Source organism: Chelonia mydas, chromosome 8, assembly GCF_015237465.2.
Source record: "Chelonia mydas isolate rCheMyd1 chromosome 8, rCheMyd1.pri.v2, whole genome shotgun sequence".
Lineage (NCBI taxonomy): Eukaryota > Metazoa > Chordata > Testudines > Cheloniidae > Chelonia > Chelonia mydas.
Genome location: NC_057854.1, coordinates 89315875 through 89342677, shown reverse-complemented (window position 1 = coordinate 89342677; position 26803 = coordinate 89315875). Strand labels below are relative to the sequence as shown.

The 26803-nt window shown below is 41.5% G+C and overlaps 1 protein-coding gene across 6 annotated transcripts in view; it reads right to left on the bottom strand.

The window, feature by feature from the left end:
- Positions 1-26803, bottom strand: part of DOCK7 (dedicator of cytokinesis 7) — a 141538-nt gene that overhangs the window by 99759 nt on the left and 14976 nt on the right. For all 6 annotated transcript variants that reach the window (XM_037906835.2, XM_037906836.2, XM_037906837.2 and 3 more), the window contains exons 3-8: positions 9629-9804; positions 9305-9373; positions 6234-6363; positions 5911-6123; positions 5409-5494; positions 872-938 (exon numbers count right to left, since the gene is read on the bottom strand). In XM_037906835.2, the coding sequence (XP_037762763.1) occupies positions 872-938; positions 5409-5494; positions 5911-6123; positions 6234-6363; positions 9305-9373; positions 9629-9804 (741 nt within the window). The remainder of the gene's footprint in view (positions 1-871; positions 939-5408; positions 5495-5910; positions 6124-6233; positions 6364-9304; positions 9374-9628; positions 9805-26803) is intronic.

The following is a 26803-nucleotide window of genomic DNA, read 5'->3' as shown; positions in this document are numbered from 1 at the left end:
GAGGTCACTAAAGCCACTTCACAAACATACTACATGAAAGAAAATGACTGAAACGATAAGATGGTCAAAACTGGCCTGTGAAATGTGACTGAAAAATTAAGCAAAGTTTACAAAGTCTGCCTACTCACATTTAAAAAAGACTATTTGAGATATTCAAGCATTGAAGGGATAGTGTCAAAATAAGACATATACTTTATTTTTAAAAATATCTTTACCTTGGTTACTAACAGTATCTTGGATTATAAAAACCAAAAGAATTTTCAAAATCTAGCTTACTTCTCACTATTTACACTCCGTTCACCTTGCATTTCACTCAACTTGAACTACAAAAACAGACTGGTCAGTTTTGTTTCTAGTCAGTTTCCTATTCTCATGCACTAGCAAAATGTTATTTGGATTGACAACATGCCAGGGCAATGTTTGAATCACTCAAAAAAAAAATCTTTATTTTTAAAAAAATCATTTTTTAGTTTAAATTTTCCATTCATACATTTTGAACCTGAAAGTAGCTGACAGTGTCCCTTTACAGATATGCAGATTTAAGTTGCTTGCATATTTTTAGAAAATCATGTATGTTTTAACTGATGTGTCATTAAAGACAGAGAGAATGCAGCTTTTTGAAATTTCTGTAATACCATAAACTGGGTGCCTGAGCCTGCAAAATGTACATGTTTAAATATATGAGCAGTGCAACTGAAACCTATACTTTACTACTGGATGTCGTACTTCCTACCATAAGTAGTCCCATTGGCTTCATGATAGGAAGTATTTGCAGGATCAGGGCCTTCAACCATAAGTGCTTTGGACACATATCTTTAATGCCCCATACACAAACATGTCATCATGTAAGTAAAAAATAATAACTACATACCTTTTTCTTTTCTTTAACATCATACAAAGCCAAACTTGCAAAAATGGGTTCAATTTCAATTTCAAATCTTTAAGGGAAGAGACAAATAAATAAATTGATTTGACTTGAGTTTGACTCAAAAACAAAAACCTCACAGGGTCCTAGAGCCCAGACTCCAGCCAGGGCCTGGAAAATCGACACAGCAATTAAACAGCACCACACCCCGAGCCGTGGGTTTTTCTTTGCTGTGGAGACATACCCAAAAAGGACCAGAATCTTATTACAGAATTCTTTCAAATGAAAACAAATTCTGCAGACACTCCTGGGGCTACCAAAAAAGTGTTACTAGATAGCCACCAGCATTAGCTCAGTCTGACTACCGGATATATGAAACTTAATAGTATCCTTTTTTGTCCGGCTTCTCTCTCTTCCTCAGTTCGCAACTCAGGAAAAGATACACAAATGGAATCTGAAACAGCTGTCAGCAGGCAATGAAAACTAGACTATTTCTTCTTTCCTAGGAGCAACTGATCAGAGAAGAATTCCAGGGGCTGATCCTGATCTCATTGATTTGCAGTGGTCTAGGATCAGAATCCTAAACTCAAGCTATTTATTTGGTTATCATCTGCTGGTGCTATTGGAAGCTAAGGAAAGCACTCTAGTGGTTTCCTTGAAGAAAAGCAAATGATTAACTGATATAGCTGGACCATTGGAAATGGAGGAACCTTAGCTTCTGTGATGAGAATTCACTGTGCACCTAGACATCATCAAAATGGCTCATTGACAATGTCAAGCTATTTTGAAAGTGACACTGTCACTTTCCAACCCTAGTTATCAGGAAGCGTCCCTGACTTTCCTAAAAGAGGAACTGTTAGAAGTAAGGTTTCAGAGTAGCAGCCGTGTTAGTCTTTGCAAAAAGAAAAGGAGTACTTGTGGCACCTTAGCGACTAACAAATTTATTTGAGCATAAGCTTTCGTGAGCTACAGCATCCGATGAAGTGAGTTGTAGCTCACAAAAGTTTATGCTCAAATAAATTTGTTAGTCTCTAAGGTGCCACAAGTCCTCCTTTTCTTGTTGGAAGTAAGATCTTGGGTTTTGGTTTCTGGGTTTTGGTTTCCAATTACTGTTGACAACTAAGTAAACAGAAATCTTTTTAAAAAAATGTTAAGTGCATGTTTCTATATACAGCAAAAATAGATAATTACAAGGATAAAAATCAAAGGGACGAGGCTCACTCTTCATTAGAGGGACATCCTGGAACAGGGCTGTATATTCCCAAAGAGGAATATTCTCAAAAGACTACAGCAAAGTAGAGGCATCACATGGAGCTGAATGGACAGTCTAATAACCCTTTACCTTTTAGACAGAGGAAAGCAGGACTGGCTTAGTTGTTGGCTCCTATTTGACTCAATGTATTGCTTGCAATGCTTGCCTTTTGGTTTGCATTTCTGCAGTGTGGGATCAGACTGAATGCTGACTTTGTTTCAAAGTATGAAATCAGCCCAAAAACTTTTATTTATTGGTACCACAGCATATTATAATACCAGAGGTTTGATGTTTGAGACACACTTTGAAACACTAACCCTTCTAATCAGCACAGACTAGAATTGTGCCCTTCCCAGGAAATAACCCACCTGGCCCTCCCAGCCAATCATCTATTGCTTGCACAGTAAAGATGGAGGCTTTAGGGTCAAATTCTGTCTTTGGTTGAACACACGGGCCTGTAAGAAGAATCTGGCCCCGTTGGGATCTCCTTCATGCTGGGGAAAACTTTCGAACAGAAATTAATCTAGCTCTTATTCTTTGTATAGCTTTTCTTGCCACACTTCCGAATTATCAAAAGATAATTTTTTCAAAAGATATATGGAGGAGCTGCTGTGTGTCTAGTGATTGGAGCAGGAGACTGGGATTCAGAACGTCTAACTTAGAATTGGTAGAATTTCTTACACAACCAATTTCATCTGAAAAGTTTCCAATTTTCAATGGAAACATTTTTGCCTAAATTTCCTGACCGGCTCTATGGCTGGTTAGAAAACCAAAAACAATTTTTCTAAGGATTTGCATCAATTTTTTTTTAAAACTCTTGGCATCTGAATTTTTTTCTTTCATGAGAATTTGGCACCTAGATCTCTTTTATTCCCAGATCTAGCTCTGACTCAACATGTGGTCTTGGACAAGTCACTTAATTTCTCTGGGCCGATAACCTCCCATCTGTAAAATGGTAAAATAGCACCTACCTTATGGTAGTTTATATTTGTAAATATAAATATATATCATCTATTATTACAGATGGTATTATATTGTTATATTTGATGGCATCTTTGAAATCCCTGGATTAAAGATTCTAACAAAGTGCAAATAATCATGGTGAATAATAATCAAGTGTCCATCTTTCGTCAGAGGTGTCATGATACTCCATTGATGAAATTACATTCATTCCAATGACAAGCCTGATGCCACTATTCAAAGTTATGACTTTGCTGTATGGCCATGTAGTCAAGGCTGTTGAGTATTCACAGCTGGCAAGGGAACACAGCAAATGATTGTTCAAGTTAGTTACTGTTGGGTAATTGTTCACTTCTCTAGTTAGACCCTGTGTGTCCTTTTGGAACCTGTCTGGTTCGCTGTGGTATATGCTTTTGAAATCAATGAAAGGTCCCAAGAGCAAAGGCATATTTTAATAGATAAGCAGCAATCTGGATTCCTGTATCAGAGAGCAGCATGGTGCTCTTACGGGCTAGTCCTACAGAGTGCTGAGCATCTCTCGGGAGACCTGAGTCGCCTCAGCTCCTTGTGAAAGGAATGATGGCCAACTGGTTAGGGCACTAACCTGGGATTGAGAAAAACTGGGTTCAATTCCCTGCTCTGTCACAGACTTCCTGTGACAAGTTGGGCAAGTCAGTTAGCCTCTCTGTGCCTCAGTTCCTTCTCTGTAAAATGGGGTGTGATGCTAAATATGTTAAAAGATTCGGAGGCATTCACATACCACAGTACTGAGAGCTATATCAACAGAATGAGGCAAATAGGGATGGAGCACGTTCAGCAGCTCATGGGAGGCACACAGCACCTTGCAGGAAGGAGCCCCTAAACCTCCGCATGCAGCATCGTTTCTCTGTAAGAATCATACATAACATGAGCATCTGAACTTGACAGTTCTGCACTGCTCCTAACAATGAGGAGTGGAATGTCTTGGAGCAGAACATAGGAAAGGTAATTTTCCCTACATTTGCAATAAGGTCTGTCTGGCTCAGCCTGACAATGGTCCCAGGTTACAGTCCTGCTTGAGGTTTGTTTTTTTAATTGCTGTTACCCTTGTCCTTCCTCATCCCCCCCTCCCTGCTGTTGGTTTGCCACCATTCATTAAATCACCTGTAGCTTTAGACAGTAAGCTCATTGGGGCAAGGCCCATGCATCTCTCTCTCTACCATGAAGCATCTAGCACAGTTTTGGGTGCCATAAAAATAACAAACAGTAGCACAAAGTACAAACAATCTTTGTATTAGGGGCAAATATGTTTTTGATAGATTTGCTATAAATTTACAACACACAAAGGATAACCTCAAATAGCAGAACTCATTAATTTCTAAAATTTAACTTACTTCCATTAAGTACAGCTATTTTTGGAGAGGCAGCTCCTCTGCTACTGCATATTACGTTGTTCTAGCTCGTGACATCACGCAGTAAAATAAAAGGCTGAAATATCAGCTCATCTCTAAGGCTACATCAGGCCCTGAAGTGTTTTACCTGCAGGAGGTAAGTCCCACATGTGTCTCAGTGATGAGGGGCAATGTAGTCTAACTTGAGCTCTCTAACAAGAAGGCTTGATCTAACTGAGGACACAGAAGATGAATACAGCAGTGTGGAAAATCAGTTTTGTACTTTATTTCTCTAAGGGAATAACAGTAAAATTTTACCTTGTGTTAATAGGGAAGAGTTATAGGCAATGATCCAGCAGCAGGTAACCCTATATTCAGGAGCTCCACTTCATTAAACTTGTTTAACAGGTTTCTGTTCCTCCAGTTAAAGCTTGCTAAGTGTACAAAGACTTAGCTTTTAAAAGGATACAGTCAAGGTTGTTGAGCCTGAACCTTCACATAACCCTGCCAGTTGTCTCACACTGTAAAGCCTTATCTTAAAAATCTGCAGCAAGGTTTTCATTGTGATTTAAAAAACAACTACAACAACAAAACCCTTTGCTACAGGGCAAAAAACAAAATGCCTGACTTACTCCAAGGCCCAATGTAACAAATTGAGCGTGTATGGGCTCATGATAGGTGATAGGGCACATCCACAGATTTGTCTACAATGGATGTACAGTGAGCCAGGGAAACATGAGTGTTTTCCAATTCCACACACTTACCACAAAGGTTTGACACATAAAATTGGCTGATGTGAGTTCCATAATATTGCACAACTAATGACAATATAATACATGCCTTTTTAAGCCTCAGAACAATCTTAACTGTGTCCCTTTAAGTAAGGGGTAATCAACGGAGTTACTCCCATTAAACATTGGTATAACAGCTGAATTTGACCCTATATTAAAATAATACTTACTTAAGAGACAAACACTTCACAAGAAGTCTCTGACCAAAATGTTCTTTGGGTACTTCTGGGACACAAAGCCGTTCAATAGGCTCCTCCTGGAATTTGTCACAGAAGCAGTCATTTACACATGGGTCATTGCTACACTCCAATAGTATCATTAAAATGCTAATCTAGGTTCAGATTTTTCTTCTTCTAAAACATAAGTAACAATTTAATCCTCAAGATTTAACTGCATGTTGCATTCACTGTGACTATAAATAAGATCTACATAATAGGGGACTGGAGATCTATAAAGAAAAAAGGTCTTTGGAAAGTAATATCCTTGGCTAGTCCACATGCTCAAAACATACGCTACTACAGGCAAATTGGAATACAGTTTTATGGAAATTAAATTGAGATGATCTTATTTCCTTAGTACTTTAAATCCATGGTAATTTGACTTTGTCCCACATTCCCCTTACTCCCTATGTTTTCTTTCTAGACTAGTTCACTCCACGTTCACTCAAAATACCTCATCTGGTGCTGGATGCAATGCAAACAGCTCCTTGTGTCTGTTTGACTTCCTCTGATCATCATTTTGATGGTCGATTTCCTCATTTGGGGTTCGGTCAAGTAGGTTTGGAAGGAGAGCATCAGGAAGGGAGTTCTTCAGATCAAAAATACTGCATGCCCAGCTGCCCCGTGGAGTATCATCTATTGACATTGAACGTCTTTTAAGGTCATCCTGAGACTTAACAAATTAAATGTAATTAATAATGCAATAGGGAAGGAGTCATATTTTTAAAACATGGATATCATGTAGCTTTTACATGGCAGGGTTTTAAGGCACATTACTTGTTCATCTTGGTAACTGTTGCCATCTGGAGCTTCATCCGACTCAAAGATCTGTTTGGGGAGCCCTTTTTGCCTCTCTTTCTGTTTGTCTAATGTGTTGGGATTAAATCCAGTTCCCAGTTTGTGATATCTATTCAAAACAGAATATTTCAAGTAATTTTTATCCTTCTCACCCCCATCTCCAAACAAGCATACTTGAGCATATACAGTAGTATCTCAGCACCATTTTAAATTATAAATCACTCCCAGAAATATTTGTTGTCATGCTTAACAGTAAGCTTGTAATGATGTGTGCTGCTGTGTGGAAGACTCAGGTTTATTTCCCGTTCTCGGTCACTTCTTGCTCCACTGGACTGGGAATGATTCCTGTCACTCCACAGCAATATGACTCCTTTAAGATACAAAACAATACTGACTAGCTTTGAAAGGAAATCCTATGTAGGCCCAAGTAACCTGGGTGGAAAATATAGTGATTTTAAAGCTGGACCTAAACGTAGAGTGGGTTAAACTGGCTAAAAGCATGGGGATGAACAGCCTTTGGGGTTCTATCAGGGACACAGATAACCAGGCTAGGGAAAACTTGGATGTCTTGAAATCTAAGGGCCAACTTCAGGTCTGATCCTATGAAGTGCGGAGTAATATGCTGAGGGACCTCAAATTCCAATGAAATTTGAATAATACAGGCCCTGGTACTATTACAATTTATCAGTTAGCTACACAATGTTTTACCCGGATTATCTGAATGTGCAAAGCAAAGACTCAAAAGTATTACATTTCAATCACGGCTTAGCTGATAAAAGTAAAATTTGTTTTAATCTTAGCTTCATTCAATGCTTTCTAGGATAGCTGCCTCCAGTGGAGGGTAGCAAATTACTGCAAAGGTCAGCATTAGGAAACCCTATTATTTTTTCAGATAATTAGAGAAAATGTGTTTACAATTAGAGCACTCACTCAAGAGAACCAAGGGCCCACTAAATGCTCAGGGCACAGAGAACTGCAAAGAAAGATATTGGAATAAGGGATTTCTCCCCCATTAGGTTCTGCAGGATCAGAAGGGAGACATGTCAGAAGCCCCTTTTTATAGCATCCTTCTAATCTAGACAAGAAGGGCTGGATTTAGCTCCAATCAAAGCTAGTCAATGCCACCCTAACCACTGACCTGAAGGGACTGCTTATGAGCAAGTCTGTTACTGCCCCTCTTCATGTACAGCAAGCTACCCCTGCAGCAGTCACAACCCTGACAACCCACAGAGCAAGCGACCATACTTTGAGATTTAAACTTGGTCCCTCCCAACTAGGCAGTACGACTCTTCTCCTGCTTCACACACAACCCTGCAGCCCTTATTCAGGCAAGACACCCGCTGTCTCCCACCAGTGTTTCATCTGCACTGTTGGAACTGCACTGAGGGTTCAATCTGCAAGATTCCTACCAGTCCCTGGAGGTGCAGAGCACCCTCAACTGTAGGTAAGGGGAACTGGGTGCACTCAGCACTTCCAGGAGCTGCTCCACACTTGTAGGATCAGGCCTTCCAAGCCCCCACCACCACGTTGCTGTGGCGATAGAGCATACCCTCTGCAGAGGGGGGAGGGAGAGGGAGAGGGGGGATGTTACCTCCAGCAGTTGGTGGCTAGTATGCATCAGCTGGACCACAATCTGGGAGGGTAATTTTGTCTGTGCTACTTCTGGTCTCAAAGGGCTTAGCGATGCCTCTAGCAAGACCGAGTTGTGCCGAGGAGTGGGAGGAGGCCCACCACTTCCATGGCAGAGGTTGGAGACATTATGCCTTTGAAAGACACAATGTCTCTTGGGCACTCAGCATGCTAATCTGTACAGGGAACGCTTTCCTCAGGGCAGCCACCTGGGTCCACAAGGTGGGAGTGAGAGCCAGGCCTTGTCCTCACCCAATCAGACACACCTAATTTTGTGCTGTTAACCTCCAGTGGCTATGTCTGTTCTGAATACCCAGTGCTGGGAGTCAGACTTGATTGCTTCCTGTATGAGTGGGGTAGTACTCCTTGCACTCTGTCCCTCTCTGGTGCACCCACATAGGGGAGGGCAACATTTAGACATGCACTTTTGGAAACAGTGAAAACCTTTGTTAAATTTAGTGATGCGTGTCTGCTGGCTATGTGGGCTATGCTGCCCCAGTATATAGCGGAAACTAGACTATTTGCTTACAAACACAGTGAGTAAATAAAGCCCCCCCCCCCCCTTTTTTTTTTTTTAAATTACAGACCTTGTTTTTATTAGGCTATGCTATCTCTGAAAAGCAAGTCTTCAGCATTCCCTACCGTGGTGCTTGGGACAATATTAAATCCAGTGAACTGTAGCAGCTGCCACAAGGACATGGCAGCAGCTATCGTAGTGTCATTTTTAGGTGATGTAGCATCACACGGATCACTTGCTCCTTGGCCGCGATTCTTTTATAGTTGCCAGAACTTAAGTCATTCAAGACACACTTTTAAAAGAAAAGCTACCCAGACATTTTCCTACTGATTTGCATAAATTAATCAATTTATGTTCAGGCTCTAAACAGTTAAGTCAAAGCATTATGTAAATGTTGGTAGAGTTTAAATATTACTAAGCATTTTTAAAGTAATGTACAACTGCAGAACCTCTTTGAGAACACGATTATTACTTTAGACACCTTTACTACAGAGATGCTCACCCACCAAAAGTGTACACTAAACCTTCCCAAACCTATTTTCTTTTTGTAAGAAACTGATGCCGGGAGAGTGAGAGAGAGAGAGATTTGACCTGCATGTTTATATTCCCTAATTTTTTCCTACCGCCCAATACCTAAAGGAAGTTATCACTGATGACAAAAGGGATTTCTGGTGCTTCAGATTCTGGGCATGGAACATCAGATACCTTAGAAGGGCCTGATTTTCAGAATGTGTTGAGCATCCACTTCACTTGGTTTAGGAAGCCAAATATGGAGAGGCACCCAATATCCTAGTCACTTCTGAAAATGTAGGTCTGCAGTTATTATTCAGTTTGCTCATACCAGAATCCACCTTGAAAGATCAGGACCTTAAATCAAAATGATAAATATCACATTGTAACTTACTTTCTGTTCACAATTGCCCAATCTTCTGTGTAACTTCTTACACAATCCCTCACATGAGGGTCCATTTCACTGTAAAAGAATAAGACAATCTCTTCAAATCACAAAAACTTAATTTTTCTAATGACATATCGACTTTTCACTTCACAGTATATTAAAGTACGATCTTTTTCATGCACATGGAAGAAGTTATTATAAAAGAAAAATTTGGCCCCCACCTCGCAAACACTTATACCCCAAGCAGCTCCTTTGAACTCAATGGGGTCCACTTCCATGGGAAAAGATACATGTGTTTGCAGGTCAGGCCTGCAGTTTTCTGCACCTTACCTCTCTTCAGGTACAGCTGACACAAGAGTCCTACATTCTCGAGGACTGTACACAACTTCAATATCATCTGGAGGAAATTCAAGCAAGTCCCTCAAAGGCCCGGAATCCATTGCAAGCGGATGTGTAATAAGATATTCTTCCAAATCCACTGGATCCACAGCTTCCGTAAGTGGAACCTAAGAGAAGTTAAGCCGTGGGAGAGTTTTTAATGAGAACAATCAAAAGCAAGTCTTATTTTCTACTGCACTTTTAAAACCAGACTGACCTCCCAACTAAAACAGCAGCTTGGCCTATTGCCAGACTGCAGTTAGTCTTAACCAACATACAGTATGAAGCTAATTTTCACACCCTATGTTTTATCCAGCTATCTCTCCTGGTATGTATATTATGCTAATCATTATAGTATCACTGACATTGCTTCTACCACATTTTCCATAAGAGCTGGAAATTCATTAGTTTAACTCAAAAGTAAATCTCTCATTTTATTACTGGTGATCTGTCACTTTCTCTTTGATTACCCACAAATCTGAACTACCACCAAAGGTCACTCTTTGACTCAAGAGACACACAGAACTCATTTACCCCGGGGAATGCAGATACAGTTGCTAAATCAGTATAAACAGTGAAGGGAACACCCCTATGAAAGCTAACACTGTCTCCATGTAAATGTCTTCTCTCGGGAATGCAAAACATAATCTACTCTTCCCCCTCAAAAAGAGTCCCACGGACTTATACTGAAGAGTAAATTAGATTCATTTGCTATGCATTAAATCCTGTAGTCTTTTCCCCAGCTCCCCAAAGGAGTTTTACTTGTGTAAGATCTGTAGGATTTGCACCAACCACAGCAACATGAATGGCAGATTCCGACACGTGGCTATCCCTTGACAGCACGTGATCTCCAAAATTAACAGCGTTCCATATCCCCTACACAACCATCAGATAGTGTAGGCCCAAACACATGCCTGACCTGAAAATGGTTATAACCTGGATAGGGAACGTACTCTGTATGAAAAAGAATGACTCCTCACAGATTCTCAAACGGAAAAGTCTCCAAAATGAAAGCTACCTGCCTCTGTTGATCTATTCTGGACTACGCTTATCGTCATAGTATCTGAGTGTCTTCCAGCAGTGCACACCAACCAGTTTTTTTAATGCGTATGCAAACGCCACCTGGCTAAGGGTTTTTGGGGGGCACAAGCTGGACCTACTGTCAACACCCACGGAGTATGTCTACACTGCAATGTAAGCCCAGGCTCAGACTCAGGCTTGAGCCCAAACCTCTCTTCCGTCTTGGACTCAGGCTCAGACACAGGGTCCTAGAACCCCAGGAGGATGGAGGGTTTGAGCTCAAGTCAAACTGGGACCCAGGGCTCAACCACTATTGCTTTGCAGTGTAGACTCCCTCCTCCAGACTCAGGTCCTGGGAGTCCACCAAAAGTATCCCACAATCCCATGGGCCAACTTCCTCTGTCCTCTCTATCCTAAGAATCACCAAGTGACTTCAGGGAAATGGAAGCAAGCCCCCTTACTGTAGTGCAGCAGCTCAGCGAGTCAGCATTTAACCCTTCCATATTTTTTTTTCTAACTGCTGAGCTGCACACACACCTTTGGAGAACCTGTTGTGTTTGCAATGGAGACTGACCAGAAGCAGTCCTCCGCAAAGCACCCTGCTTCATTGTCGCGGGTGCACAGCCAGATTGTGGTTAATCTCAGGTGCGAGGCCAGCAAAACAGTGGACGGCAGTAAGAGTACCAGGAATGACCACACATACCAGCCAATAGCAAAGAAGCTGGCAGTGTTGGGAATTTACTGGACTGGTAACCAGTGCAGGGAGCAAATTAAGCAGCTCAGGACCAAGGACCAGAAAACCGGGGACCAGAACTGCACCTCGGGCAACTCACAGACATCCTGCCCATTTTATGAGGAGTCTGACCAGGTGCTGGGTAGTGCGCTGAGCACAAAGCCAATGGCGCTGCATGATGACCTGGTTAGCAAAGTTGGTGACCTGCTGGCCCCAGAATCCAGCATGGGAACTGATGGAAGCCAGCAGCAGGTGCCGAATGAAGCTAGTGAAGTGACTCTGCTGCTGACACCAGTCCCTGAGGAAGCTTTTCCACAGGAGCAGGTGCAGCATATCGTGGGGCTTTACTCTGAGCCACTTTTTGACGTTCTCTCCCTCCCCCCCCGAGGAACAGCCAGCTATGGAACTGGCATCAGAAACAGAAGGGACAGAAGCTGCCCCAGAGCCTGGTATGTTTATTAATACAGAAACGGGAGGAATTTCCATTCTATGAACCAATGCAAAAGTTATTACAAGCCCCGGCTAGCAACATATATCTGCTGATGATGGATTGTATGCCAGCGCCTTGGCGTCCCCCCAGCCTACCCACCCACTTCCACCATGTGGAATTCAAAATGGTAACTAGGAAATGCAAACAGTAAAAAACGCCTTGAAAAGTGATTTTTTACTCGAAAGGCACAGATCTTTCCTGTTTGTCAAAAATAATAGCCTTACATTGCCATGCCTGTAAGGACGCTACTCTGTAACCACTCAGCGTGGTAGGTGTAACGTGCTGCCTGAAAACAGTGAACTGTGGAGCTGGGGACAATGGAAATGTGTTCCATTTATAAATCTGTTTTGCAATTTTTAGGAAAATAAAAAAGCAGCTGTGATTTTTTACTTACCATTGTCTCTGCACTTCTTTCGCTGTGATGAACCCAGCTGTGTCCAGGGAGCTTCTGTGGTCTGAAGCAGCCCTCTCACAATATATTGAAGTTCAGTTGTCAACAGTAACATTTCATGTCCTTGATATTCCACAAGGATTTTTTCTGCACTGACACTAACTCTGTGTGTCTTGTCCTATTCCAAGGCCCTGTGACCTCTACAGCCTGCAGCACCTTCACAGCTCCCCCACATTGCAGCAGAAGCCTGGGCCAACACACCTTCACGGACCGTTCCAAGAGGAAGCATTTCCGTGGTGAACTTGTGGTTGAAGTTCTGGACAGGGCCAACAAGCAGCCCCAGTACCAAAGACAGAGGGACTGACGGTGAGAGGAAAGGCATGGGCGAGAGGAGAGAGGAAAGACTCAGGCTGGTTGCGCAGCTTGAGGACAGGGTTTCAGCGCGGGAGCAGGCACTTCCTTCACAGTTCCTGGAACAGGAATGGCAACTAAGGGAGGATGCCTGAGCTCAGCAGAAAGAACTTTGGAGCAGCTGCTACAACTAACAGTCACAAGAGCTTTGGTTCCTGTTGCACCTACACCACAGCCTGAGTCCCCTGCATGGTATCCTGGGATGTAGTCCAGGAAAACCTTGGACAACTCCATGCCTGGGTGGCCCATGCAGTCAGACCTTAGGAGCAGCTGGGCAGGGCAACTGTGTCCCATGCAGTCTTCCATACTGACCCCATCCCCTGTGACTGCTTCCACCCTCCTCCCCTGGTACCAAGCGGACAGCAAACATGGAAGGAATGGAAAGGAGAATGGGGGGCCAGGGACACGAAACAGTAGCGGCTCTGTCTTATACACGGTTTTACTGTTTGCATTTGTTCATGCACTTTTTTTGAGGTTGTGTTGTTACTGGTGTTTTGGTGTGGAAATGGCAGCTGGTCTGCCCGGCGGGGGGTAAATATTGTACTTTTCTAATAATAGTTTATAAAGTGTATTGCTATCACTGCATCACCTCTTACAACGTGTATTTCAGATAATAAAGATGAACACACCATCAGGGAAAATTGGGAGTTTGTATACAAACACTGTTTCTCAATACAATTAGTTACATCAATCAATACATCAATCACTTCCTTACATCAATTCACACTGTGAATCAACCTTCCTCTACCCCCCGTTTGATAAATGGTCAGGTCATTCATAAGTATATTGCATGGCAATCAACCCCCCAGGCATTGAAACCCCTCTCAAGCAATCAGCCCCTGTCCCCCACAGGCACATGCATAAAAGCTACTATTCCCCCCTCTTCCACTGGCCCATGCAAGTCCCTAATGGGGCAGCACAAAGCATCTCTGACTTCTGTTGCCCAGGTGCATCCAGCTCCAGCTGTGGTAGGTAAACTTTCTGGCTGAGTGCACTGGCTCTGCCACCACTTTACCCATAGCTGATCTTCCAACACCAAACTGGTTGGCAACAGACCTGTAGCAATCTGGGGTAGCCAGCTTCCAGACAGCTATAGCAACTCGTTTCTAGAGCGGCATGGCTGCCCTCATACACATGTCTTTATGCTGGAGGGTTGGGGCAAGCTGCTCACAGAGTTCCAGAAATGTAGTTTTCTTCATGCAAAAGCACTGGATCCACTCCTGGCCATCCCAGGTCTGCAAAAGGATGTTGTCCCCCAGTCCATGCTTATGGTCTACCTAAGCACTGGTCGACATAGGGGGCATTAGCAGATATACCAAGTGCCCTGAGGAGCATCAGCCAATTTGAGTCTGCCATCTCTCCTCCTCCTCCACCTGCTTTGCTATTAGCTTTGTCACGTGCCTTCAGTGGGTCAGGAAACACTGCCAGAATATCCACCAGCACCTTGTGGAAGCTCTGCCCATTTCCTGACACAGAAGCGAAAGCTCAAGCGAGAGAAGTTCTTCAAATGCTGACTCCTGCATATTGCTGGCTCCGGTTGCTGGGAGCACACAGACCAAAATGACAGCACGTCAGGATGTGCTGGGAGACTATTCAAACTTCCTGTAACGTGTAGGGTGGACAGTTTTCCTGCACTGCCCCATGAAGAAAGGGATAGAATGGCCACATTTTTGGAGGGCACTCGGAAGTCTGGGATACAGTTGATTGGACTCGCGTCTGCATACTGTTGGAGGCCCGGGTTAAAAAAATTCTTAACCTAGAGTTGGCAATCAATGTAGATACTCAAGCCCTGGGTTCTCAAACTCAGGCTCTGCTGAATTGAGTCCCACTAAACCTGGGCTTACATTGCAGTGTAGATACAGTGCCCTTCGAGAACAGGACCCCGGCCTTCCATGATGCACGAGCTCGAAAGGTGGAGAAATACACCCCTCTGGCCGAAGAGGGCTAGGGTTACCAGGTTCAGACACACGGGCTGTTCGTTGGAGCCTTGGGCGCATGGGACCCCAGTAACTAGTGAGTGTTGAAAGAATGCGGAATCGGTCAAGACTACGCTCGGCTGATGTGGCAACTCATGATGCTGGACATCATCAGGTGGTCGAGGGACATATATAAAGAATGCATCACCGGACATCGGCAATACCAGGAGGGATGAGCTGGAGTGCCAATTAGAAGTGCAGACAGGAAAGTAACTGAAATACTTTCCTCCTGGATTGTATTATCTAAATGTACAACCAACCCTAAATTCTCAATTACCGAGAGACAATCTTCACTCATTGCTATATTTGCTTTCCACAGCCAAGTCTCTGAATAACTTTTCATGAGTGATTTACCCAAATACTTGTATGCTAATATCTAAACTGTATTCTTAAATGTATTCACCTAAATTTGGGTGATTGCTGATTATGCATTACATGTATCTTATGACTTTAAAAGGAACCTTTGTATTTGTGGATAATCTAAGCATTATACCCAGATGTACAAACACTCTTTTCTTAACCTGTGTATTATCCAATTTTTTAACATTAGCTTTAATAAAAAATGTTATACCCTCTGCCACTTACCCATAGCCAGCATGCTTCTAACGCATGGGCTACACACAACTTTTGTATTGATTTAATTATGTTGGTTCAGGGGCAATTTTATAGCAATCAATGATGCAGTGGTAAAAAAAAGAAATGGGTAAATTAATCTTAGCTGAACTCCATATTCCCCAGATGAAAAGTCAGTAAATTCCTAAACTAAATTCCATATTCCCCAGACGAAAAGTGGGTAAAATCAACTACACTACTGATACCAACATAGTTAAACCTGTACAAGCCCTAGTGTTGGTGCAGTTCTACCCGTATAAATGTCCCTTATTCCCCTTCCTGTACAGGAATAAGCTATATCAGTATAAGCACCTTTATACAAATATAAGTAGGTCCACCCAAGGAAGGTTGCACCACACCACTTTAATTAAAGTGATATGATTTGTGTGTAGACAAGGTCTTATTTATGTAAATTTACATGAATAAGCAATACTGGTGTAAGCACCTTAATACCGCTGTAACTGTGTCCACAGTAGCATATTGTTCTTCTTTTAAAATATCAGTTTCTAAACAGAGATAGTTTTTGTACTAATTTAACAATGTAGGCAGTCCCCAAAGAATGGTCTTATACAGATTTTTATGCAGCAATTCCACATGATTATGACCTGGGCATGGCCATGGAGGTGGCACAAGATTTTACTATAAAAGATTTTTCCCAGAATGGTACAAAAATGTCACTTTGTCAGATGGTGAAGGACAGAATACAAACTGTGTAAACTGGATACACATATGCCAGTGTATGTATGAACCTCCTAGTCTGAGATCATGAAATTACAGTACTGTATTTTGTGTACACACACACACACACCCCTACTATGAAAATGAAATATTAAAAATAAGTTTTCCAAAAAGAGTTAAAAAAATAAGTGACAGTGTCTCAAGAATTATTTGGCACATCTGAGAAAGCTCTTTGACTAGACTGAATATCCTAATATGAGTCATATAAAAAACAAATCAGTATTCAAGAATTTTTCACTGCTACTTCCGCTTGTCATTCAGGCCAGACACACTTTTCATTCAGGCCACATTTTCCACTGGAGAAAACTTACATGTAAAATTCCACCCACTGTTCTGAGACAATGGAACAGACATTTAATTTGCATCCTGGAAGTTAGTTTCTCAAAGTTTTCCTATCCCCACCTAGAGACTCCACTTCTTAATCCTCTCTCTTAACAACAAGAAACTTTGCAGGTAAAAGACTTTGTTAACCTAGAGTTACTGTTAAAAGAATCTCTCTTACTGCAGCCAAAAAACCCTTAAAGACCACTAATTTTCTCAAAATTCACATGGCTAAATCTTCAGCAAATGTAAATTGGTGTATCTCTACTGAAGTGAATTGAGCTATGCCAGCTCACACGAGCTGAGGCTGAGGTCCAGAAACTTTAGAAAGTCTGGAAATTCCAGTTAAGTCTCCACAATATAAACAAAACACAGAGTATTTTAGAAGTAAAGAAATTCACCATGACAGTCACCCAAACAACCTTAACTTTCCTCCTTAACACCATTAACCGTCTATTTCCCTCTCTAACCTTACTTTTTAGAAAACGACACTGCAATTATACAGCTTGCAGGTGGATTTTGAAAATGTGAACCATAGAGAACTGATTTTAAGTGGCTCCCTACAAACATCACCCTAATACTAAATCATAATTTCATCATACCAGATTAGGAGGTATATACTTGTAGACATACTAGCTCTGTTTTACACTTGTGCAAGTGGCAACAAGTGGCATAGCTGTATGTAGTATGCTATTTGGATAATTAGGAATTCTTCCATGGACTGTATATAGCTGTACAGAAGGGCAGAGCTGTTAACTAACTAACTAACTTGATATGTATATAATGCTGTGCATCCATAGACCTCAAAGCACTTCATGAAGGGTGAATAAGTATTATTCTCTCCATTTTACAAACTGGGAATTCGTGACACAGAAAGGTTAAATAACTGGGCCAAGGTCACAGAATGAGCCAGTGGCACCGCTGGGAACAGAACTGAGGTTTCCTGATTCTCAGTCCAGAACCCTATTCATGTACAATCCTGATTCCCCTGGGCATTACTAAAATGAACCTACATGAAGGAAGGACAAAGGTTGTTAGAGTTTTTGGGTGTTCTCAGGGGTAGCATAACAGGGGTAAAGTTAAGGTTGTTTGAATGATCATTTATATATATATATATTTCACACACACACAAACATTTTGGGTTTAAAATGTGCTATCCTTCCTTCTGCCCTCCACCCCCACACCGGCAGTTTCAATCTTCATATACCCTAAGGAGCACTGTCCCAGAGCACCTAACATTTGAACCAAAAGTTCCACCACTAAGTTACACGTGTGCACAGCTTGACAGAGCAGCCCCCCTTTCTCATTTCCTCCCCATTTTTCTAAATTCCTCTCCCTCAGAAATAGTAGGGGGGGAAAAAACACATCACTGCACAGTTGTGGCTGGAGACCGGCCACACTGCACAATATATATTAATTCAGTACCATACAGAATAACTCAGAATATGTGATCTATGTAAGGATTCAGTTATGGTTGCAGGGGAGATGCATAATTTGAATTTCCTGACTTCTATGCATATAAAATCTCAACTGCAGTACTCCAGTAATGTAGGTTTCTTATATTTAATAGAAGAAAAAAACCTACTACCCACATGATTGAAGGACTTCATCCTGAAAAGTGCCAAAGGACCTACTGGACACCTGCCAATGCTACTGCACTCAGTGGGAGCTGTGGGTGCTCCACATGTCTCCGGACTAAGCACAAGGTTAGGCTTAACAGTTTTTCCACTATGTCTCTTCAGATGACTTGTACCGTGAAGATGTAAATAAACATAAAAGTCAAACCCAGAAGCCTAGTATTAGAATCACCATCTGTGCAGCCAAAAATACTGTCTAGCACCTGAGTAAACAGGCCAAACATAAATTCATGGTTATAAAGAGGAACTAGTTCATGTTAGACTACTGGCAGATAAACGGAAAGTGCATTGTTTTAAGCTTTAGCTATCTGTGGGGTAAAAGGTGAAGAAAGGAGGGAGAAGTAGGGATGAGCGAACTCATCTATACAAAATAAGCACCAACCCAAATCCCACCAGAAGTTTAACTGAACCAGGACAGACACTTTTATGAAGTTCTTTAAAGTTCACATAACTTTTCCTTTGCTCTGTTTTTCACTGTTACACACCTCTGCAGGCCAGGAACAGAAACAATGCACAAGTGGCTGTTCTCATGGTATTTCCAGTTTGACCCAGAGCAGAAGCTACACACACCCGATGAACTAGTTCGCCTAAGATTTCTGGACCACATCTGCAGAGCCAAGGAGTCTGGATAGTTCAGATAAGCTCTGGATAAGCATCTCAAATTTTGGTTACTTATACAACCCAAACCTCTAAACCTTGTCATTTTAGGCTGCACTGCTTCCACTGAGATGAAGAAACTGTTTTATTGGTCCAGTATTGGAAGCTACAGAACTGGTTCAGTTTCAGAGGACCCTGAGGAAAACTGTGATGCAGCGAATAGATGACTACTGATGACCTATCAGGACGTTATTATACTTTGTTTATGACTCATCATCTCCACAGATCATCTTGGTCTACAGCGGAAGTGAGGATAAATGACAAGAACACTGGTAAAAATCCCACACCTCATCACATAGTCAAGTGTTTTGAAATCTTACACTGCAGTCACTCAGGAAGCAAAAGGAAGAAGCCATGAAGTCCAAATCAGTGAATCTGTTTCAGGCCATTAGACAGTTTGATAAATTCTCAATGTCTCCATCTGGAGAGAGAGTTGAGTATTATTCACTCCAAGACTACAATAAATTGTTATTGTACTTTATGGATAAGATTGTTTTAATTCAGTCAGAACTTTGGTTTTTGTGGGAAGACAGCCAATGTCTTCTCTATTTAAGTTTTGGTCAGTTCCTCTCACTGAGGATCTAAAGGTGCTAGCAGATCTTTGGACAAACATCTGCATGTTCAATCCCCCTCCTTCCTGGCTGGTAAAGTCTAGTGGCGAAATAACAGGTTATTATTATAAAAGCTGTCAACAGTTCTCTTCAGGTGGGCACAATGCCAGCTTCTATTAAAGAAGTGGTTAGTAGGCCTTTCCTCAAGAAGCCACATCTGGATATTGATAATCTTGCCAACAACAACCTTAGAGGTAAAAATCCAGGCCCCACTGAAGTCAATGGCAAAATTTCCATTACTGGTCTCTAACCTTCCTCTATCTTTTTTAGAGACAGTGGTGTGGACACAACTCTGGCTGTCCCTATACTCCTCAGATTTATTTCACCCAGGCCAGTACAAGTTTGGGCATAGAGACACTGTCTCTATGCCAGGGGTCAGCAGAACTAGCAATAGAGAATAACTAAGTAACGGTCCACATTGTTCCTTTGAGACCTATCAACTGCCTTTGATACCACTGACCATGTGGTCTTGAAGGGATGAACAAAACTGTACTTGAGTGGCTCCATTCCATTTTTCTGAAAGGACTCAGAAAGTCATGTTTGGTGACTGCTCATCTGGCCCAAGGATTCTCACATACCTTGTCATCCCCACCTCCTCAATGTGTACATGAGGCTGTTGCAGACTGACAGGTGCTATGCGTTTCCAGTATTCAGTGGACACTTTACTCTACATCTCTGGTCTATCAGACCCACTTGGCGAAGGTAATCAATTTACCACACTGTTTTGCTGGGACTGATGATGAGGTCTTAGATGAGGTCAAACTGTCTGCAACTCAATCCAGACTGAAATTATGCTGGGGGGAACCAACCAGAAGAAATGGCAGAGTTGATATCAGTTCCCTCCACTGGGGCAGGCTGCCAGTGCTTTGTTATTCCAGCTCAGAATCTGGGGGTCCTGTTGTTGGTTCCAAGTAGCTGCAATGGTCTGAGGGTCCTCCAGTGATGGGGCCAAGAACTTTTCTTGTCATTTACACTTGGCCAGAAGGTTGCAAAATGTTCCTTCTGATGTGAACCTTGGCCATGAAATGAATGGCATTACAGCGGAGATGGAGATAGCCCATGAAGGGCAGCGTTATTCAGCATGTGACCCAGTACTCACTGAAGTCACTTCAGTGGGCACTGGATCAGTCCCTTATAGCACAGGTTTCAATACTGATGTCTCAAAATATGTACAGCGAAACCTGCCCTGAGATCCGCCTACAACAGCTCACCCCATGTCTCAAGAGACCTCCAGTGTTGCAGCTTGGTTTTGCCTGACCCCTAATTAAAGCATATCAATTTTTGCTGATCCCTGGGAAAGTTGCTCAAGACAGACTTCATTCCATTTTGATCCCTAAGGTCAGATTCTGCCATCCTTACTCACAGCAAGCAGTACCTTACTCTGCAAGTAGCCCCACTGAAATTAATATGGATAAAATGCTACTCCTGGACTAAGGTGCTATTTAGTGTGAGTAAAGGTGGTATAACCTGGCCCCTAGATAAGAGGTTGTACATCAAGTACAACATATAGATAAACTGCAGCTCCTACAACGCAGGCAGAATAAAAGAAATCACTTGGAGCTGGCTCTTTTCCAGGGCTAGGCCAATAAAGTCTTTATCTTCCTGAATCAAGCACATCACTTGTAACTAAATACTTTGCATATATTTTTAATCTGTCCATAGACTGACACCCCTTCCCTGCTTAACTAAGATACCAGTTTGATTGATTGGGTTTATATAAACTATTATGCATTACATTGGTATATTTGGGCCACTGGAGTTAAGGCTGTCAGCACCTACATTATAAAACCCTATTTCAAAGGTTTATAACTCTACTGCAACAGAGACAGTCAAGCTTCTGTCTTTAAAGCTCCATTATTCTTCACTGTTATATTCCCTTAAAAACTTGAAAATAAAATTTTGTTTCCTATTGACTTTGTCCTTCTCTACATGGCAAACATAGTATTTTACTCAAGTTTAGTGCTCTTCCAGCCAAAATGCGGCTCCCTCCTGTTTATTTCCCTCTCTGTGCACCTGCAGTCTCATTGGTTAGGACACAAATATGTACACCGCTCTGGCTATAAGAGGCCATATCCTCAGCTTGAGTAAATGGGCGCTGCTCCATGAAGGCCAATTCAGTGCTCTACTCTCAAAATGGTTCTCATAACTTATGTCGCTCCCCCCACCCGCCCAAGCGACATAAGTTACGACAACCATTTTGAGAGTGGAGTTGTGGCCTGGCTCATGGGGTTGCAGTGTCACTCGCTCAAATTTGGCCTACCCGGACTCCCATCATCACGACGGCTGGGCCAAACCTGAGTGGCGCTGGGACCCCAGAGATTGCAATGCCTGGAGCAGGGAGGTGAGCCCAGCCAGCCCCAGCCACAGGAGCTGCCACAAGACCATTTGAAACATTCTGGTGACCCAATTTTGGGTCCCAACCCACGGGCTGAGAAACCTTTCTCTCATTCATCCCCCTACACTGAGACAGGACCAAGTATACCTAGGCTATCCCTGACAAGTGTTTGTCCAACCTGTTCTCAAAAATCACCAGTGATGGGGATTCCACAGACTCCTCAGGTAACTTGTTCCAGTACTTAACTTTCCTTAGAATTAGAAAGCTTTTCCTAATATCTCACCTAAATCTCCTTTGCTGGAAACTAAGCTCACTAGTTCTTGTCCAACCCTTGGTGAACATGGAGAACAATCCCTGTAGCTCTCCACAGCAAGCGGTCACCTCCACCTGCTTGGCCCATTCAGTGAAGCCACTGGCCAGTTTCTATTCTGCCAAAATACCATACCATGAAAATGACACTGAAGTCACAGAGACTGAATCATTCCACCAGTAAATGAAATTGATTGGAGACTGATTACATGGGACAAACCATGGTAATTAGAAATGATGGAAAATAAAACACAGAACAAACAAATTTGTACATGACAAAATGCGGTTTTGGTTTACAATCACTAATTTGCTGAGTAGGGACAGTAGATTTTTTTACCTCCAAAACTATGAGTTAAGAGCTGTGTTCACTTTAACGGTCTAATCTTGCTCCCTTATCCCAGGTACTAATAAGTAATTTTTTACATTTCATTTTACAGATGTGAGGAGGCGGCAGACCTCAATAACCGTTTTTGCATCACTATTAATAAAATTATTACAGATTATTTTTATAAAGTTAGGTTATTACAAATTTACCCTTACCGTCACTGAATTTTAAGAGATACTTACACTTGTTGTCATAAAGACAATGCTTGGAGAATTCATTAAGCAACCAAAAAATAAGCTTGTGAGCTATTGTAATGAAATGTTCAAGCTATTTAAGAAAATTCCTAGAAAATCTCTGCTTTCTGTCAACTAGTGACAGGGAGCAAGTATCGAACAGGATGACATCTCCTTAGTCTTAAATCCATATTTATTACCTCTAAGTGTGTTTACAAAGATTCTAGGATGCAGCTTTATAACTTCTACTTTGTTTTAACATTCTATACTATTTTCTTTTATACTATGTTTTGAAAGCTGTAGGTAAGTGTTAGTTATTGTGATTTGTGCTTTACATAGAATATCTAGTAGGCATCTTTAATTGCAAATTGTAAATGTACTACTAATGGTAGGTCATAAAGCTTGACCAAATGGTTCCTAAAGGCAATTAACCAACACTTGTGTCTTCACAAAGAACAGGACCCCGCCCCCATCTCCAACTTACCCAAAACATCAGTGTGGTATAGACATGATCTTTATCTCAAAAAAATAAAAAATTCTTGATGTTTGTGTTTTAGAAAGTGATCTGGTTGTGTAAAAGAATGTAAGTCTATTCCTTATTCAGAATATTCCAAAGAGGAGTGATGCTTAGGATATGTTATCAGAGCAATAAACTAATAAACTGGGCCTCTTTACCCCTCCTCTTTGCAAAGAGAAAAATCTTTGGTTTTTAAACTCACACAAATAGAAATATCCTTGATGAACCTGATTTATTTCTAAAGTCTTCATTCTTTAAACACTGAGACCATTTATGGTTAGGAAATGTTTTACAGATAGTTAAAGATGAAAACCTTTGGTGTTCTGCAAATACTTAAGATATAGTCTTTTGAGATGCATATTTGCAAATACTTTTATCTAAATGCAAGCCTTCATATAGTAACTGCCTGATACCATTGTTAAGTAAATAGTAAGATATTTTTGGCGCAAATCTAGCAAGGTCATTTGATGCTATAACTGGTTACTAATGTAAACAGCCAGTTGAGTATAGAAATATTTATATTAATTGTGGAATTAGTTATCTGGCAATGCTTAAGCCACCCCTCACCAAACTCAGCAAGACAAGAGTCACCTCTCCAAGGATTCGTAAGATGAAAGAAAATACCTTCTTTCTTCACCATTTAATATTAAAGACTCCCTTTAAAATCATTTAATTTAAAAAGACTATTTTAAGAGCAGAAAGACTTTGACATAGAAAATAGAAGTGTTTTGACTTATTTGAAACAGAATTTTAACTACTACTATACCCTGAATCAACTAAAGGGATAGCTCAAAAAATGAACTTTAAACTTTTTGTTTTTTTAAACTACAGCAGAACCCCATTTATCGGAGCCTCCATTATCCAGCTCTCCGTATTAACTGAACGGGGGCTGACAGCCCTGCAGCCAGGGGCTGAAGCTCTATGCCCATTCTCCAGATTATCCAAATTTTTGATTATCCGATCCGGCCCAATTAGATCAGATAAACGGGGTTCCACTGTATCTTTAAAATGTTCTGAGAATTCCCTGCCACAAAGACAAGAGCAGTATAACCCCACAACTGAAGAATTACAACCCTGAGGCATTAGCAGGCTGCATATTCATGAGCGGAAGATGCTACCAAAACCACCCCATGAAGGTGTTGAGCCAATGAAAGGTGAGAGCGACTGATATCTGAATCCAGACAAGCCCCTGAAAAGGTATCTTCCATCTTCAGTGAGACTGTGGAAAGAGAACAGTATAAATTCCTCTGACTTAAGAGACTCCAAAACACTTATACTTTCCCACACTTACTCTTATTACACTCTTCCAGATATGCTTTCTTACGGTTTCAGTGCTCATCTCTAACGAAAACAGCAGCAGCGACAAGACAACTATCAAGAAGGAACGACCTTCCAGCCCAGCACCGCTTCTGTAACATGATGACATCACCCAGACTACAGGATGATTGGTAAAACGGAGCATACAAAAGCCCTCCCAAGGGACTAGATTTAACTTGTTCTCGTTATAATGTTAATGGGACATTGGAATGCTCTAGTAATTTCAGGTACTAACAGTTTAGTCTGATTAAACATCAGATTGTTTAAACTCTGTATTCCTGGAGAGGAGACGTTGTTAACTTTAGTAAACAAAGCAAAATGTGGGATTTAATCTGATTTTAAGATTCTTCATATTAATTACTATGCCTGCCTCGAATGGCTTCTTTTAAACGAGCTAAAAAACTCATTTCATGGGACTTCATTATAATCATTTACCTCTGCCCGTTTATAAACTAAGTGTTCCATGATAAACTAAACCTCATTGACCAACCCTTAAATGAAATTCCTTTGCCCATCTACATGCTGCTTTGGTTCTCTCTGATATACTAAAATAGGACTCATTACTGATTTGGGGAATAATGAACTTTGGTTTACATTTACCAAAGGAAGAGTGTCACTGCCAGAGAGGACCCCCCCAAAGTATTATCTCTGTTGAAAGCTCTCCATAGAGAAACAGAGGAGATGGTCACTGAAGTAACCCAGTGGTGGCTGGTGAACCTTGGGGTAAGTGGGACATATCAGGAAAATAAAAAAAAAAGCCTTGTCCCCTGGGTAATATATCTTGGCCCTGGAGTCACTCCAGTTGCACTGGGGCATGTGAAAGCTGGTCCCTGCAGTCTGGGTGTGCACTGGAGGGGTGTAAATTGTAGATTGCGCTAAAGTATTGCGCTCTACCTGCCCCATGTAGACCCAGCTGATGCGCTCTAAAAGGTATCTAGAACATGTGAAAGTAGTCCTGTTTGAAACGGAACTATGTCAACGAAAAGTATGCATCTTTTAGAACCCGTCAACAGGATCTATATGGGGTAGTCAGAGCGCAAGACTTTAGAGTGCTCGACAGTCACTGCAGTCTGTGGCTTGGGCAGAGAATCCAGCACCCCGAACCCCACTGAAAAATGGCAGCAGCTCTGCCTCTTGATTGACCTTGACTGCAGTCTGTGCATATGCCACAGGCGCAATGGAGAAGAATATCCGGCTACTAGATATATACAGCGAACACAGAAAATCCATAGCAGGCTGCTACAGATTTGCTGTATTCAAAATCGATATGTAGTCTCTCTCATAGACTCGTTCCCTCCCACACAAGTGTTGAGTTTGTGTGCTTTGGTGAGCCCCAACACCCTCCATACATGACCTGCCGCTGAAGTAACCACTGTTTATTGTCTGTGTTCTATTTAGCTTTATTTTAAATAATTTTAGTTTTAATAAAATAGCCATAGTTAATAATTGTGATTGTTTTGCTTGTCTTTAATCCTGGTGTCCCCTAAGGCCAGGCAAAGAACCTCATGTGACTAAAACAGTAGGAGTCACATCCCTGAATTGGCATTAAGCGACGAAGACTTGGTTCCTACCATTTCTTGTTTCTCTAGAGTATATATTTTTAGTGTTTTGGGGCATAAAATTACGTGGCACTAGATACCTTAGAATACCTTTTCTACCCCACGGGGCAGGCCGACGGAAAGAGGAGGGTATTATAATTTTTTCCCTCGCAGTATTTTCCATTCTTTGGCAAACATTATCTTTTTCCTCTTCTTCTGAATAAAGTTAAAATTAACATGGGTTCTTTTGTATAACTACGATATCATCTTATGTGATAATTACATCTTAGCTTCCATAGACGCTGATCTCAACGCCTATTACATCCATGGAAAGGCTCCAACTGGCATTGGCTCAGAGATCTGAAAGTACTTTTCAAAGGGAGGAAGTATCATTATTAGCCTCATTTTACATGGGGAAACTGAAGCACAGAGAAGAGAAGTGTTAAGGTCAATGTCACAGTGGGAATAGAACCCAGGCCTCCCTAGTCCATTGTCTTACCCCTTGGACCACGCTGCTTGCTAACATTAAACCCAATGATGCAATAAAATGTCTTTGCACACCAACATAACAAGCAATGGCAGTGCAGTTTCAGTTGTGGAACAGTGTTTTGCTTGTGCAAAACCAGCTGAATGGCAAAATATTTTCCAGATCCTACAAAATGTTACTTTTAAAATGAAAAATACATATTTACAGTCCAGACTATTTTCTTCCTACCCTAATCAAATTATAACCATTTTAAGGTATTTTAGATAAAATTTTGGTCCCAAAAACATTTTTACCATGAAATGTTTGCCTTTCCAAGTTTTGACACAACCTTACTATTCTGCAATTTCCTGCTATTGCTTTGCAATGCACAAAGAGATGCACATTTAAACATATACATCAACTGAATGTTTAAAGTATTCACAAATCAGTGCACGCATAACTATCTATTCTCATTTTAACAATGTAAATA